General features: G+C 42.4%; 1 protein-coding gene across 3 annotated transcripts in view; it reads right to left on the reverse strand.

Moving 5' to 3' along the window:
• Nucleotides 1-15,147, reverse strand: part of VPS53 (VPS53 subunit of GARP complex) — a 131,775-nt gene extending 116,628 nt beyond the window's left edge. For all 3 annotated transcript variants that reach the window (XM_036408414.2, XM_045571037.1, XM_045571038.1), the window contains exons 1-3: nucleotides 14,910-15,147; nucleotides 12,521-12,601; nucleotides 1,256-1,305 (exon numbers count right to left, since the gene is read on the reverse strand). In XM_036408414.2, coding sequence (XP_036264307.1) covers nucleotides 1,256-1,305; nucleotides 12,521-12,601; nucleotides 14,910-14,996 — 218 coding nt within the window. In that variant the 5' untranslated portion in view covers nucleotides 14,997-15,147. The remainder of the gene's footprint in view (nucleotides 1-1,255; nucleotides 1,306-12,520; nucleotides 12,602-14,909) is intronic.
• Nucleotides 15,148-17,366: the final 2,219 nt, after the last annotated feature.

The raw sequence follows: 17,366 nt of genomic DNA on the forward strand, positions 1-17,366 counted from the left end.
GGAAGATTATATTTATGGCTAAGTGATCGTCCAACTGTCCAACTGTCCGGTACATATGATGTGCACTGACCACCAGGGGGCAGACGCTCACTACAGGAGCTGCCGAGCTGTGGTGACTTGGCAGCTGCGGTTCTCAGGTGATGCACCCCGGGACCAGAGAGGAAGGAGCCCGGTTCCTTAAGGGGCCGTGCAATTCCACCTTTGTTGTGGGTTGCTGGAGCACTGTCAGCCCTGAATCTGGTTTATTGTCGATAACATTTACTAATATACATTTTATTACTTTTCTTTCACCTTTGACACTTCTATTATAAAGGGCGAATAGCAATATTAAAATATTTCTTGTAATTAATTTCCTTTCAATATGCATGAATCCGTGCACCAGGCCAGTAGTTATGGTAATAATTATAATGAGTAAATAAACACTGAGTATCTACCATGTGTTAAAACTGGAAATTCAGATGTGGACAAACCAGAACAAGGGTATTGGGCAGGAAGGACACCTAGGCAATCACATCCTAGATTAATCACGATGTTTAATCTTGGGCCACCACCCATACCAACCAGCAGATCTAACCTCATTGGTAGCTGGTATACATATAAGCCCATATTCATGTCTAAGCCTTAGGAATACACACACACACACACACACACACACACACACACACACACACGGTAAATCTATTAGGGCAATAAAGCCATTGCAAATACAGTAGAAATGCTGCCCTGGCTGGTGTGGATTAGAGCAGCATCCTGTGCACCAAACGGTCCAGCATTTGATTCCTGGTCAGGGCGCATACCCAGGTTTCAGGTTTGATCTCTGGTTAAGGTGTATTTGGGAGGCAACTGATCCATGTTTCTCTCTAACATCAATGTTTCTCTCTTTCTCTTTCTCTAGCTCTCTCCTTTCCTCTCCTTTTAAAATCAATTTTAACCAGTTAACTGCCATGATATTTTGAATTTAATTTAAAAAGGTCTACCACTTGCATCTATAGATGCTATGGCATACAAATGGTTAAAAAATATGTAGAAATCTTTTGCCTCCTTTTATAATCAGCTGTTCTGAATAGCCTGGCCTTCCTCCCTTTTTACAAATAACTGAAGACTGATAAAAGAATTGAGGTCTTTGCCACAAGGCTTGTATGAAAACCCAGATAAAAAGAATTATTTTTCTTTCAAATGACCATTTACAGCAAAACTGAGATGTCAGATAATGAAGCACATTTTTTATTATTAATAATCGTATAGTATTACTTACCTTATTTTCAGTCTAATCTTGTTCACAACTTCGTCTATGTTTGACAGAGACTACAATAAAGAAGGAAAAGTGCCAGCTATTATTTCACTTCCCAGAATTCCTCTTTTATAGGGAAATGATGAACTATAATGGCTATTGATGACATCTCAGAAAATTTAATGAGTATAATTCAATTTTCACTTAAAAAAAAGTATAGCAGTAATTGGCAACTAGTGCAAAATCCAGACTGGTTTCTATTTTTATAAATAAAATTTTATTGGAACACAGCCATACCCGTTCATTTACATATTATCGACAGCTGGCTTTGAATTACAAAGTTGAGTAATTGCAACAAAGATTGGATGGTCCACAAATCCTAAAATATCTATTATCTAGCCCTTTACAGAAATTGCCTGACCCCTGGTATGTAGAATCATAAAAAATTCATACAACATATATAGCAATGAAATGAATGATATATATATTGATATATACAACAACATGGATAAATCTTACTAATATAATGTTGCACACACAAAAAAAGCTTGACAAGAGCATATACAGTAGGATTCCATTTTTATAGTTCAAAAATGAGTGAAACTATTCTCTTTCGTTTTAGAAACAAAGATAGTGGTTGTCTTTGGAGGGGACAGTGACTATGAGGAGGCAAGACAGGGCCATCTAAAGATGTTTTATTTCTTCTTTTTTAATATGTATATATATATTTGTATTGATTTCAGAGTGGGAAGGAGAGGGAGAAAGAGAAAAATCAATGATAAGAGAGAACCATTGATTGCCTGCCTCCTGCACAGCCCCCTACTGGGGATCAAGCCCACAACCTAGGCATGTGCCCTTGACCGAAATCAAACCCAGACCCTTCAGTCTACAGGCCGACACTCTATCCACTGAGCCAAACTGGCTAGGGCATGAAGATGTTTTATTTCTTGATCTAGGTGGTAGTTACATGGCTGAATTCATTTTGTGAAAATTCATCAAGCTATACACTTAAGATTTTGTACTCTTCCACATTATGTTACACTTTAATAAATAAATACATCTATTTTTCCTAAGTGTATAGGTCCACTAGAAAACAGACTGGAATGGTAAATACTAGATCTTATAATCTATACTAGTAGCTAGAATCTATGAAGTCAGTAACAGTATGTAATCCACGAAAAGGAAAGATTTTAAATTTTTCTTTTTGCCTGAGTATTTTCTAACTGCTCTATATTGATTATGCATTGCTATTGTAATTATAATACAGATATTTCTGTTTTTAAGACAATGACAATAGAAACAAATGGACTAGTTCCAACATTAGGGAGCAAAAAAATGTAAGGAAATGGTGCCCTCTAATGGAATAGAGATGGTACAACTTAATAGCATATTTTTTTTATTTTTGGTTAATCCTCACCAGAGGATATTTTTTCCCATTGATTTTTTTTTTTTAAAGAGGGTGTGGAAGGGAAGGAGGAAAAGAGGGAGGGAGGGAGGAATATATATATATATATATATATATATATATATATATATATATATATATAGAGAGAGAGAGAGAGAGAGAGAGAGAGAGAGAGAGAGGGAGGGAGGGAGGGAGGGAGGGAGGGAGGGAGGGAGGGAGGGAGGGAGGGAGGGAGGGAGGGAGGGAAATTGGTTGCTTCCTGCACATGCCCCGAATGGGAACTTGACCAGGAATCAAACCCGAGATCCTTAGGTGTGAAGGTGGACACTCTTAACCACTTAGGCACCAGTCCTCTTCCTCTTCCTCTTTCTCTTTCTCTTTCTCTTCTACTAACAGATATTCTATCTGAGCAAGAATAGGGGGTGATGTAGGAATTGCCTCCAGCAACCTGTGCTGGCAGGAGAAGACCAGGCTCCTGCAGGGAGTAGGGCTGGTAAGGAAATCAGGTCACAAGTGTTTGAGATTCAGATGGGGCCATTCGCATCTTGTCTACTGTTTCAACAAAGCTCTGAATTTCAGAAACCCAAGAACAGACTGAGGTGACAATAAATCTCAGAAAAGAGAAGTTATTTTAATTGAGGAATCCTCTGTCATTTCAAAACCAGACTGAGTATAAATCACCACGGTGAGCGAACCTGAGTAGTCAGAGGACCTGGGTTTGGCAAATCTCTGTCACAAACAAATTTGCTGTACGTCTAGAGGGCAAGAGGTTTAACCTCCCTGAGTTTCTATTTCCTCATATGCAAAACAGACATAATAGCTCGCATCTGGCTTATCTCTGCTGGAACTCATTCCTTGTTTAAAAAACAATTTTGGTATTTAAAAAAACTATTTTAAAATTGTTAACATTTGGGAAATTGGGGGTGAAGGGTAGCCATGAATTCTTTTTGTTTATTTGTTTGTTTATTTTGTTAATACTCACCCACGGATAGTTTCCCATTAATTTTTAGAGCAAGTAGAAGGGAGAGGAAGAGACAGAGAGAGAGACACACACAGATTGGTTGCCTCCCACATGCGCCGACCAGGGCTGGGGAAGGACCTGCATCCGAAGTTTGCGCCCTTGACCAGAAGTGAACCCGTGACCCATCAGTCCCTGGGCGGATGCTCTATTCACTGATCCAAACCAGCTAGGGCAGCCATGGATTCTTTGCACTAGTCTTGCATCTTTTTTACAACTGGGAAATCATCAAAATTTAAAATTGTAATCTATTTTAAATTGGTAGAACATGTAGATGACCAAAATTCAAACAGAAAAAGGCAGACAGTGAAAAGCAAGGCTTCCTTTGCCCTGTTCTGCCCGTCCACCTCCCGGTCTCCTCGCCAGAGGCAACGGCTCTGGGCCAGTTTCTTTTGCACGTTCTCGGAGATACCTCTGTATCTGAAGCAGACCCATGCCTTACATCCCCTTCCTCATATAAATGCACACTGTCTATACCATGTTTTTTTCACTGAACAGTACAACCTGAAGATCATTCCACATCAACAAATGTTTGGTGGTACAGTAACAATTGCTTAAATTTAATACTCTGTAGACACAAAAGTCTTGGTTAAGTCATAACAATTTTCCTGAAAAAAATAACTCAAGCCGAAACCAGTTTGGCTCAGTGGATAGAGCGTCGGCCTGCAGACTGAAGGGTCCCGGGTTCAATTCCGGTCAATGGCATGTACCTTGGTTGCGGGCAAATCCCCAGTAGGGGGTGTGCAAGAGGCAACTGATCGATGTTTCTCTCTCATCGATGTTTCTGACTCTCTGTCCCTCTCTCTTCCTCTCTGTGAAAAGTCAATAAAATATATTTTTAAAGAAAGAATAACTCAAAATATATTATGCTTTCAGATGTGCAACTGCATTTCTTTAAAAAAGCAAATACAGCCTGTCCTGTGGGGCTCAGCTGGTTGGGCATCATCCCATGTTCTGAAAGGTTGCTGGTTTGATTCCGGGACACATACCTACGTTGCAGGCTCAATCCCCAATAGAGGGCATGTGGGAGGCTGCTCATGGGTGTGATGTCACCTTGCTGTTTCTCTCTCTCTCCCCCTCTCCCTTCCTCTATTTGAAAATAAATTTTAAAATCTTTTTTTTTTTTTAAATGCAAACCTGGTTGGCATAGCTCAGTCTTGAGTGTGGACCTGTGAACCAGGAGGTAACAGTTTGATTCTCAGTCAGGACACATGCTCAGGTTGCAGGCTTGATCTCCAGTGTGGGGTATGTAGAAGGCAGCCAATCAAATTTCTCTCATCATTGATTTTTTTTTTTCCTCTCTCTCCCCCCCTCCTTCCCTTCTTCCCTCCCTCCCTCCGTCCCTCCCCTTCCTCTCTGAAATTAATAAAAATACATTTTTTAGCCAAAACCGGTTTGGCTCAGTGGTAGAGCATCGGTCTGCGGACTGAAAGGTCCTAGGTTCGATTCCGGTCAGGGGCATGTACATTGGCTGCGGGCACATCCCCAGTGGGGGGTGTACAAGAGGCAGCTGGTCAATGTTCCTCTCTTATCGACGTTTCTAGCTCTCTATCTCTCTCCCTTCCTCTCTGTAAAAAATCAATAAAATATATTTAAAAAATATATATAAATATATATATATAAATATATATATTTTTTATTATTATTATTATTATTTTTTTTAAACACACACACAAAAAGAAAACGGAATGGACACTGGGACGGGGCGGGCTTGCCTGGGGTGGTGGGAATGACTGAAGAGGGGTCAATTGGGAAAAAGGAGACATATGTAAAACTTTAAACAATAAAAACAAAAAACAAACAAACAAAACAGGGAATGACCTAAATGGCCCTCAATAGAAAAGTTAAATAAATTAGGCCACATATACTTGATGGACTTTTGTCCCACCACTAAAGACACTGGCCAGGGAGAGTCTGAAACAACAAATATCACTTAAGATAACATGCTAACAATGGGAAAAACACTTAAAAATTCCAAGTACCCCATGAATACAGCTTTTAAAAGACAAGAAAATTATAGCATCTGGCTGCACGTTAGGTGGACTACCTGCTCTTTATCTTCCCGAGTTTCTACTGGAAGCACAAGGAAAAGGGGTGCTAACATTTAACATGGATCTGTTGTGCCACATTCTCTGAACATTTTACAAAAATGACTTCCCTTCATCTTCGTACATGTTTTACATGGTCATCTACGTGTTTTACCAATTTAACCTCTTCTCCTCCTCAGTATAAAGAATGGAAAATAAGTTCTGAAAGCACAGATACTTTGTCCAAGGTCATGGGTGCTGGATGTGGTTGAGGTGTGTCTGACTCCTGGGTCTTCACTCTTTCTTACTCTACCATGCTTCCTCTGCTACAATGGAAACTGACCTGGTTTCTCTGCACCCAGCATACCTGAGGGATGTGACACACTCCCTGCTATCAGCTCAGTGCCTCTCGATGGCAGTGATTCTCACCGGGGTTGAGGCCTCTCTGGCAGCGGGGAAAACGCCCCATCGGAATCCAGATTGGCTACCCTGGGTGGAGGTGACACATCTCCTCTTTGAGAATCATTCTTCTAGTTCTGTCGTAATGTGGCTGTACAGTGTTAATTCCATCATTTAAAAATGTCTTAATTATTGAAAAGTATTTCCTGATTCCAACGGTGATTCTTGCTGATTACAGAAAATACATAAAATCACCCTCATCACCAGCAGAATATAATCACCACTAGCATTTTGGTATATTGCCTTCTACTGTTCCTTCTATGTAAATACTATATGGCTTTTTAAAAATTAAACTGAGATGATAAGCAATTTGGCATCTTATTTTTTACTCTTAACAACATAGATGCAGGCATTTTGGGGGAATCATTAAAAATAATGAGCTCCAGCTCGGCCAGTGCTGCTCAGTGGTTGAGCGTTGACCTAAGAACCAGGAGGTCGGGGTTTGATTCCCAGTGAGGGTACATGCCCAGTTGCAGACTCAATCCCCAGTGTGGGGTGTGCAGGTGGGAGCCGGTCCATGATTCTCTTTCATCATGGATGTTTCTCTCTCTCCCTCTCCCTCCTCCTTCCTCTCTGAAATCAATAAATATATATATATTAAAAAATAATAAAATAAAATAAACAGCTCCAGCCCTAACCGGTTTGGCTCTGTGGATAGAGCGTCAGCCTGTGGATTGAAAGATCCCAGGTTTGATTCCTGGGACATGTACCTCGGTTGTGGGCACATCGCCAGTAGGGGGTGTGCAGCATGCAGCTGATCAATGTTTCTCTCTCATGGATGTTTCTAACTCTCTATCTCTTTCCCTTTCTCTCTGTAAAAAACATCAATAAAATATATATTTTAAAAATAAAATAAAAAAATAAACAGCTCCATATAACTCTTTTTTTGAAGTTCTTAATTCTATTTTTTAAAATATATTTTTATTGATTTCAGAAAGGAAGGGAGAGGGATACAGAGAATCATTGATCAGTTGTCTCCTGCATGCCCCCTACTGAGGATTGAGCCTGCAACCTGGGAATTGAACCATGACCTCCTGGTTCATAGGTTGATGCTCAGTCACTGAACCACAATAGCCAGGCTTAATTCTATTTTTTAACATAAATTTCATCTAGTTTCCCTAATCAAACTTCTAATGCAAACATGACAATTGGTCATCGTCAGTTTTCTACTGGGAGACTAGAAGCCTAGCTACTCTTCAGAACCACCCAGGGAGCCCTGTTACACACAGAAAGCCAAGGTCCTCACGCCGGACCTGGCGAGTCAGAAACATCCCGGGATCCGTTCCAGTCCAAGCAGACACCTTCACACCCTCCTTCTCAGAGTGACACTAAATTTATTCTTGATATAATGACATACTTTAAATATTCTAAATTCATAATTCACAAGTATTTACTGCAGGTCCATGAGGCATACAGATGGGTTTTGCCCAAGATATAGCAATAGGTGAAAGAAATTATAAATCATGCCACCACTTTTTATTAGCTTTCCTTAAGGTCCATGGAAATCTGGGTTGGGAGATGAACTAAGTGTAAATAGGGGGTTGGGGAAATAAAGGTAACCCCTGGGTCATAAATTTTCTGAGTCATCTAAGAAACTTCACAACACATTAGCATGTACATGGGGGCATAAGACATATAACTAAATCTGGATGTCTTGTGTTCCCTACATTAGTTTAAAAACAAATACAAAAAGATATCAGTAATATATAAGAACCTGGTGGTTTCCTAGATATAATTTTCAAATCTAACACTTTTGCTTTAGTAGTGGGTCAGCAATCTTAGTAGGGTGGGGTAAATGAAATATTTTCATGGTTAAAACTATCTCTATATCAGCTGTTCCCAAATTTCCATGTCCAGCTAATTCCCAGAATTCCTTTTTCATAGAAAATCATGAGCTCTATGTCATCCAGTACACTGAAAGATGGTGGGTTCAATTCCCACCTCCTGTCAGGGTGCTTACAGGAGGCAGCTGATTGATGTTTCTCTCTTTCAAAAAAAAATTTTTTTTTTTCCAGTGAAAACATGTCCTCTGGAGGATTAAAAACAACATTTAAATAAATTTCTAATATCATCTTTAAATTATAAAAAAAAAAAAATGTGAGCTCCAAAGGCTATCTATGAAATCTCAAAAGAGATAATCCATAGTAAAATGCCATGTTTTCCAACTTTATTTTAAAAATTAATATGTCCATTAGAAAAAGTTGGTTAATGCCAAGACAGTAACAATTATGAGGATTATGAGCTTCAGAATCAAATACTATCCAACCACATATTTCTACCTTAGACGGCCCAAAATGTTCAAAAATGAGCTCGACTTTACATCCTCCTCCTAGCCTGTTTGCCACTTTTTCTTCCTGCTCCCAACATGGGGTAAAGTGCCAACGCCCACTTAGTCTGCCAGGCTAGAGATCAAAGTTCAAAATCCCTCATTTGGCCTGTAATGCACAGCCTAACTGCCATTTCCTCATGGAAGCCCTTGTGGGTCCCTCAGGTGCACGCTCTGTTTTCACAGTAACTGAGCATGTTTCCTTCATGGCAATGCTAGCATGTGTAAGCTGGGCTTTCTCTAACTCTCGGTGCTTCATTATTCCCATCATAACGCAAGCATGTTAACAAAGTGACAGCTTATCATTAAGTGTTTGAATGGTGCCTGGTGCCTAGTAAGCATCTAATAAATACCATATAATCTATTATTACCGTTGTACTAGAAGTGAGAACTCCTTTGACAGCACATAACAAGTAATTAATAGTTATACAAACAAGTCATTGTAAAGTATAATAATTTGCTTATCATCTGCTAATGGTTTTATTATCTATTAAGGTAGCTCTGTATTGGGAAGGAGGGTATTTGCCTTGTCCATTCCTCTAGCCACAAATTTCTTACAGAGGGAAGCAGAGGAAGTGGTTTTGTTGAGTAAATGAGTGAATTTTGGGTTCTACATCCCTTTCCGGTTCTACATCCCCCCATTCTGTCTTGTGCCTCCTAAATAGCTCTTGGATTTTGTTCTCTCCATCCTGGTCTCTACTGAAGCTCTCATCATCTCTCTTAAGTGATCTGTCACAGCATTCTGCTCGCTGGTCTTCCTGCCTCCAGCTCTGCCTCCCCCCAATTCACCCTCCACATTGCTGCCAGATGGAATATTTTTTAATCCTCACCCAAGGATATATTTTCATTGATTATTGTTTTTTAAGAGAGAGAAGAAGGAAGAGGGAGAGAATTATCAATGTGAGAGAGAAACAGGGATTGGCTGCCAGACACCCCGATGGGGGATCAAACCCACAACCTGGGGATGTGCCCTGACTGGGAATTGAACCCAAAACCTTTTGGTGTGTGTGACGACATTCCAACCAACAGCCACACTGGCCAGGGCCAGACAAATTTTTTTTTAATCCTCACCTGAGGATATATTGTATATATACCCGTGTTTCCCTGAAAATAAAACATCCTCCGAAAATAAGGCCCCTCCAGGCTCTGTCTCAGAATGAAAATTAATTAACCATAAACTGGTCGCTAAGGCCGCCCCGACTGGTGTCTAGCAACCAGTGACGTTACTCGGAGTCCTGATGTCACTGCTGTGTGGAGGCGGAGTGGAGGTTGGAGTGAGTGGTGAGCGTGGGGCAGGAGAGAGGAGGAGACTTTCGCAGATGCGTGAAGAACAGGAGGATTAGAGCAGACAGGGCGCCGTGAAGGTGGTGAGTGCTGGTCTGTCTCTGATGACACTACCTGATGCTCTCGGTTGCCCTCATGATGACTGAAGGTTCTCAGTCAGTGGCAGACCCTGCTCCAGCCCAGATCCAGGCCCCAGCAAGCCCAGTGACAGTCCCCAGGCAGGCCCCAGGGGGTAGATGTCTGATAAAGGGGTAGGGGGGATGTCTGGTGAAGGTGTTCAGTGGCACAGGGGTGGGGGGAGGGGGATCACTTAAAATGACACAGGAGGATCCGAGGGGGCAATCAAAATGACAGGAGGATCAAAAGGGGTTACTAAAATGGTAATCCCCCCTCTGATTCTCCCGTGCCATTTTGGATCCCCCTGTGTCATTTTAAATGATCCCCCTCCCCCCACCTTGATACCCCAATTCCTTTTACCCCTAGAAATGAGAGCAAAAAGAAAAAGCTACTCCGCGGAGTACAAGAAAGGAATTGTGGAAGACTCTTGGGGCCAAAATCTTACTGCTTTCTGCAAAGAGATGTTGAGTATCCGATTGGTGAGCAGAGTATGGTAACCTCATTGAACAAGTGGACAAGGGAAATGCTAAAAAGCGCAAGTGTGGATCAGGTCGGCAACCATTATTTTCTGAGCTGGAAGACCTGATCTGTGAATGGGTTGTTGACAGGAGAGCAGAGGCTTTGGTTGTGAATAGGACTCAGATTCAAGAATTTGCCCTTGCAATGGCACCACAGTTTGACATAGCCCTCGAAGACTTCAAAGCATCACAACACTGGCTGGATAATTTCCTTCAGGGAAGTGAACTGTCTTTAAGAAGATCTACAACATTGTTTAGGTTGGAAGATACTCAAGTTATTAAGCGAGCACTTGCATTCAAGTCCTTTATTGATGATGCTGACTTCTCTAAATACAATCTTTCCAACATGACTGCTATGGATGAAACTGCAGTGTTTATGGGCCAATCATCTCAAACAACAATTGAACAGCAGGGTGCCTCCTTAGTGTACATTCCCTCCACTGCTTACGAAAGTGCACTAGTGTACATTCCCTCCACTGTTTACGAAAGTGCACGTGTTTCCTGTATTTTGGCAATTCGTCTGGATGGCACTAAAATCCCACCTTTAATCATTTCTAAGGGCAAGAAGGAAAAGATTGAACATGTTTTGGGCGTTTTTATTCTTGAAACTGAAAAAGCCTAGGCCACACAAGCAGTTATAAGGAAGTGGGTCGATTTAATGCTGCCGCTTGTTATGCAAGGGAGCCAAAGAGGTCTGCTAGTCTGGGATGCAGCCAGCACTCACCGCACTAAAGACATGAAGACATTTCTTCACGAAAGAAAAAATAGATCAGATAATGATTCCCGCAGGAATGACAGCCTATCTCCAGACTCTAGATATTGCAATAAACAAGCCAGGGAAATTAATGACTACATTGAAAATAGATTGGAGAGAAATCAGCGTGGAAACTTTGTGAAACCTAAACTGCAAGAAGTTGTGACTTGGGTGAAGAATTCATGGGAGAAAATCACTGACAGTTGCATTGCAAATGCACTGCAAGCAGGCTACCTTGACAAGAAGTACTCATTTAAAGACAGTGTTATTGCTAAACATGAGAGATTTGGTCCACTGGTTCCTAAGAAATGGAGTCACAAGAAATTCACCAGGAAATTCAGGAACTGGATTGTTATGATGATGTTCCAGAAGATGGTCACATAATTGTCATTGAATAAATGAGTACATTCTTGATACTGTAGGATTCACAGTTTGTCTGGTTTGTGTTGACAACTACTGTACTACTGTACTGTATACAGGTAATAAATTTCCTTTATTTTCATTTAACAATAAATGTGTACCGTATTCTTCTTCATGGAAAAATAAGACATCCCCTGAAAATAAGACCTAGCGCATCTTTGGGAGCAAAAATTAATATAAGACACTGTCTTATTTTTGGGGAAACAGGGTATATATTTTTTATCTTTAGAGAGAGAGTGGAAGGGAGGGAAGATGGGGAGAGAAACATTGATTGAGAGAGACACACTGACTTGGTTGCCTCCTGCATGTGCTCCAACCAGGGCTGGGGATTGAACCTGCTACTGAGGTACGTGCCCTTGACCGAAATAAAACCCAAAACCCTTCAAACTGAGGGCCATTGCTCTAACCACTGACCCAAATCGGCCAGAGCCAGATGGAATATTTTAAATGTGAATCTGATCCAGTCATTACCATCAAGAGTCCTTTTGTGAATACCCCGTGCGTAGAACAGCATCTCCAGAGGAGGGTGTGTGCATCCCCAAGGGGTTTACAATAATACCCATTAGAATGTAAGGGGGGGGAGGGGAATTAAAACCTCTATTTTCATCCTTTTATTTATAGAGCAAACGCTACTAAAACCTAATTTATTTAAGATTGGTGCTAGGATATGTGTGTAATATTTGGGGGGAGGGGGTATAGGCTTAAGATTTAGCCCAGCGAATATCAGTTGCATGGAAAATATTTAAGGGTATAATTTCTAGTAATATACTCATTCTACCAAGAATTCCACTCTACCAACAGTATTTGGTATTAGCTACCCCCCAACTGGTTACAATGAAGTTTGATTTCAATTTAACACTCTTTCTTTATCAAGGCTACTTCGATTTTATAGTACAACACACCAATCATAACACTCAAGAAGAGCCAGAAGCCACTAAAACGAAGGAAACTTCATACTTACTTGCTCCGTGGGGAACAGGGTATTGATATACTCCACAGCATTGAAATCTGCTCGATCTAGAGGATCCTGGCTTGGAAATACCTATATAAAGATAAGGGATTAGAAATAACCATCATCTTTCTGTCTTATTTTATGTATTATTTCATCTCTACTGGGTGGAAAAGGCAAAAATCAAATCTTTTTTCATTCTATAAGTCTTAACACTCAACAGATGCTCAATAAAATACCTGTTAAAATAAACCTTTAATTTTTATCAACACCTGTAATTTTAACATCTTAGATCTTGGTGCAACTAACAGAATAGAATATGAAACAGTGAAAAGTTCCACAGATATTAACAAAATCCCAACAAGTGGGCATTGTGCAAATCAGATCAAACCAACTGATGACATGGTTGTATTAAGAAAGACTTGCCCGCCCTGGCTGGTTTGGCTCAGTGGATGGAGCATTGGCCTGTGGACTGAAGGGTCCCAGGTTCGATTCTGGTCAAGGGCATGCGCCTTGGTTGCGGGCACATCCCCAGTGGGGGGTGTGCAGGAGGCAGCTGGTCGATGTTTCTCCCTCATTGAAAGAGAGTTTCTGACACTCTATCTCTCTCCCTTCCTCTCTGTAAAAAAATCAATAAAAATATAATATATTAAAAAAAAAAAAAAAGTCTTGCCCAGCCTGCTGGTGTGGCTGTGTTTGAGCCCATGAACCAGGAGCTCACAGATCAATGCCCCAGCAGGGCTCATGCCCAGGTTGGCTGCACGCTCCATCCTCAGTGTGGGGGTATGTAGGAGACAGCCTATCAATGTTTCTCTCTCATCAATGTTTCTATCTCTCTAAAATCAACAGAACAAGATATTTTAAAAATCTTGGTAGAAACAATATATTAAAGCAATATATTAAAAAAGAGACTTAATGCACTATGTCTCAGCAATAGAATCCACTATGCATTGAAGCAATTTTTTTATACTTTACACAATGTCAGGAAGTGAAGAGCTGGCAACTAGGAACTGTCCATCTCTAAGAGGAAAAGGAATGCTGCCTCTGAGAAACACGGCTAATTCCCTTCAAAAGTTGCAACCTGCCGAAACCGGTTTGGCTCAGTGGTAGAGCGTCGATCTGCAGACTGAAAGGTCCCGGGTTTGATTCCAGTCAAGGGCATGTACCAGTAGGGGGTGTGCAAGAGGCAGCTGGTCAATGTTTCTCTCTCATCGACGTTTCTAGCTCTCTATCTCTCTCCCTTCCTGTCTGTAAAATATCAATAAAATATATGTTAAAAAAAAAAAGTTGCAACCTGAACAAGGTGCATTATAAAAGCAATCAAGTGATCCCCTGGTAGTGGATTTTACCAGCTCAATATGGTTATTCTGGTTAGCAAAGTCTTTTCTGATTATTAGGTAAACCTGTGCTAAAACTCAATATTATTAATAGTAAAGCTGTGTCTTGAAATCCTTGTCAAACAATAACTGACTGTATGATTTGCTGCTTCTATTAGAGCCCACTGGTTCAAGGAGCTTTTTTTTTTTTCAAAATGGAGGTGGGTGTGGCCTCAACACCAAAACCTTTGCTCAATGGACTGACATCCTCAGGGTGAGCCAAAGGAGCTCTGTATGGGTAATCCAGCCCCTCCTAGAAAAATATACATTAAAAAAAATCTATTAAGAGAGATCTCCTTTTATCAGGGGCAGTACCCGCTATAAGGATCTAAATTAGCGATTTTAACCTTATCATCTCATGGCACACTGGTTAAAAAAAAAAATCGCTGGTCTAAATCACTATTTTTAATATCAATACTTTTTTAAAAACTCAATAAACTTAAAAAGAGAATTTAGGCTAGGCAACTAAAGAGTCCCTCCAGGTAAGGGAGGCCTCCTGATAATATTCTTGTCTCACCCCACAAATCAACAGCAGCAATTGTCAACCAGTTCAGCAGGACAAAGGGGTCCTTTTTCAAATCCGCTTCGGAAATCAAAGTTCCGCTCTCCCCTCCATTCGGAGTCTCTCCCAAGGGGCTGGATTGAGAATTGGGGGCGGCGGCACACCAGCCTGGTAAATGCAAGAACAGCTCTACAACCCCCCCAAAACTTCGGCTGCGAGCCAGGAGGTCCCCACCTCCAGGTCCGTCCTTTCGGGGAGCACAGCTGCTTTGCCCAAACAAACGCATTGGGATGCCCCCCGCCCCCAAAGACAACCAAGGCCTAGAAAGGGGTCTCTCCTTCCCTCAATTCAGAAACCCCTTTCCACCACCACCTCCCCGCTAACTGTTCCTTCCCCCCAGTGCCCAGCTCCCACCTCTGCCCAAAGGCCGCTTCTCCCCGGAGCTACCCCGGGTTCCACCCCCGGGGCGCCCCGGCCCCCTCCTCCCCTCCCCTCCCCTCCCGTCAGGGGGCGGAACGCTCACCTGCTCGATGGCGAGCTGCACGTCGGGCGTGAGCTGCAGCACCGCTTCCAGCTCCTCCACGAACTCCAGCTCCTCCTCCTCCATCATCCCGCCGCCCAGCTCCCCCCGGACACGCGCCGCAACCCCGAGTCGGGCCCCCTGCGGTCACCAGACCCGCAGAACCGCGACCCGCGGCGGCGTGCAGCGCCCCGGCGAGCTCCGGCTCGGTCGGCTAGCCGGGCACTTCCGGGAAGCCGGGCACTTCCGGGACTCGAGGCATTCTGGGATAGCGGAGGACTGACCTCTGGTTGCCCGGAGCCTGCAAGCCTTCAACGTCCCGGATTCTTCCTGGACAGCCCTGTAGTCCCGGCGTCCCTTCCCTGACCCTAGAAGAGGGGGCCCTCGTCACCTCGCCGGAGGGCGCTGACACGGCAGGACCCCCCCCTCCACCCGGGAGGATGCAGGACCTCGCACTGTGGGGACCGACCGAACGACCGACAGCCACCCCCTCGGGCCCCGAAGCCCGGGATCCTTCAGCTGCCAGGGCCCCCTTGGTTAAGGGCAGTAGGTGTCCCCTGCCATCGAGGGGAGAAATGACCCCGGCTGGTAAGTGGCAATGCTGCCCACGACAATCTGTAGGATGGGACAGTGTGCACTTTTCAGAGTTAAGTTCTCCTTAGGTCAAGCCTGTAGGCAGAGATTTGGGGGGGAGTCTGCAGCTTCTTGGGGTGAGGGTGGGCAGGGGGAGACCCAGCTTCAGTCAGGGCCCCTCAGAGGGGAATTGTTTGCTTTCTGAGACTCTGAATAGCTAGCTGGAGTCTGAGCCCCAGATCACTCCATCTGCGTGCCTGCAAATGTAAGCTAGTAATACAGGTAACGTTAGCGTGTCTGTTTCTTATGCACCACGGGGAAAAAAGGGGGCCAGATCACCCTGTGGAACCACTCTTCCCCCGACACTTCAAACAATGCGAGAACTGCAGCCACAGGAAGAGCTGTTTCACCAGTTACACATTGTGAAACTCTGATGGAAGCGTGCCTGGCCCCTCTGAGATTTTTTTTTTTTATTATTTCATCTGATCAAAATTGTAGTAAAGAAAAGATGGAATCAACAAAATTTCTAACCATAAAGGAAGCGTTAAAATATAAACCAGCTATACAATAGAATATTATTGATTCATAAAACCATAGTTTTTTAAATTGTTTAATGACATGAAAACGTGCATATTTTAGAAAGCAAAAAATGTACAGCATTGTCCCAGTTTGTATGTGTGTATTTTGTGCCTATAAAAATGATAGCATGCTGAGACCGGTTTGGCTCAATGGATAGAGCGTCGGCTTGGGGACTGAAGGGTCCTGGGTTCGATTCCGGTCAAGGGCATGTACCTTGGTTGTGGGCATATCCCCAGTAGGGGGTTTGCAAGAGGCAGCTGATCGATGACTCTCTCTCATCGATGTTTCTAACTCTCTATCTCTCTCCCTTCCTCTCTGTACAAAATCAATAAAAAAAAATATTTTTTAAAAATGATAGCAAATCCCTAGCCAGTTGGTTCAGTGGATAGCGAGTCAGCCTGCGGATTTCAATTCCTGAAGAGGGAACGGACCTCCGTTGCAGGCTTAATCCCCTGCCCAGGTCAGGATGTATATGGGAGATAACTAATGGATGTATCTCTCACATCCAATGTTCCTCTCATTCTCTGTCTCTCCACTTCCCTCCCTTCCACTCTCTCTGAAAATCAATGGAAAATTGTGGGTGAGGATTAACAAAAAATAAACAAAAAATGATAGCAAAGAAATAGTATTTTCCTGCGGGTGATGGAATGCACATTCTTTGTACATTTTCTCAAAATGTCTACAATGAGCCTGAAGTACTTTTATATTCAGGAATATAAATGCCCCCCCTAAAATAAATAAAAAAGAAAAATGTAATTATAGCCACCTGTCTTGGATTTTTTTTTTTTTTTCATCACAAGCAAGTCCTAAGATAATTCCATCATCCCTCCCATCCAAATTTCCTCATACCTCACCCCATCCCCTGGCAATCACTGGCCTGATTTCTGTCCCTATAATTTGACTTTTTCGGAATGCCATATAAATAGAAACATATGTCACCATCAGAGTCTTTCACCTAGCATAATGCATTTGGGTTTCATCATACTGTTACATGTACCAGTAGTTCATTTATTCTTGCTGAGTAATATTCCACTTATATGGCTCTGCAACAATGGGCTTGTATTGTAGGGTTGTTTCCAGTTTCGAGTGATGATGAATAAAGCTGCTATACATATTCATGTGCAGGTTTTTGTCTCCATAGTTTTCATTTCACTTGGGCATATACCTAGAAGTGGGATTGCTGGATTGTGTGGTGAGAGTGTGTGTAACTTTATAAGGAACTGGTAAATGTTTTCCAAAGTGGCTGCATTATTTTTTGCGTTGCTACCAGCAGTGTATGAGAGTTCTGGTTGCTCACAGATCTTATGT

The sequence above is a fragment of the Pipistrellus kuhlii genome, unplaced genomic scaffold (assembly GCF_014108245.1).
Source record: "Pipistrellus kuhlii isolate mPipKuh1 unplaced genomic scaffold, mPipKuh1.p scaffold_m20_p_39, whole genome shotgun sequence".
Lineage (NCBI taxonomy): Eukaryota > Metazoa > Chordata > Mammalia > Chiroptera > Vespertilionidae > Pipistrellus > Pipistrellus kuhlii.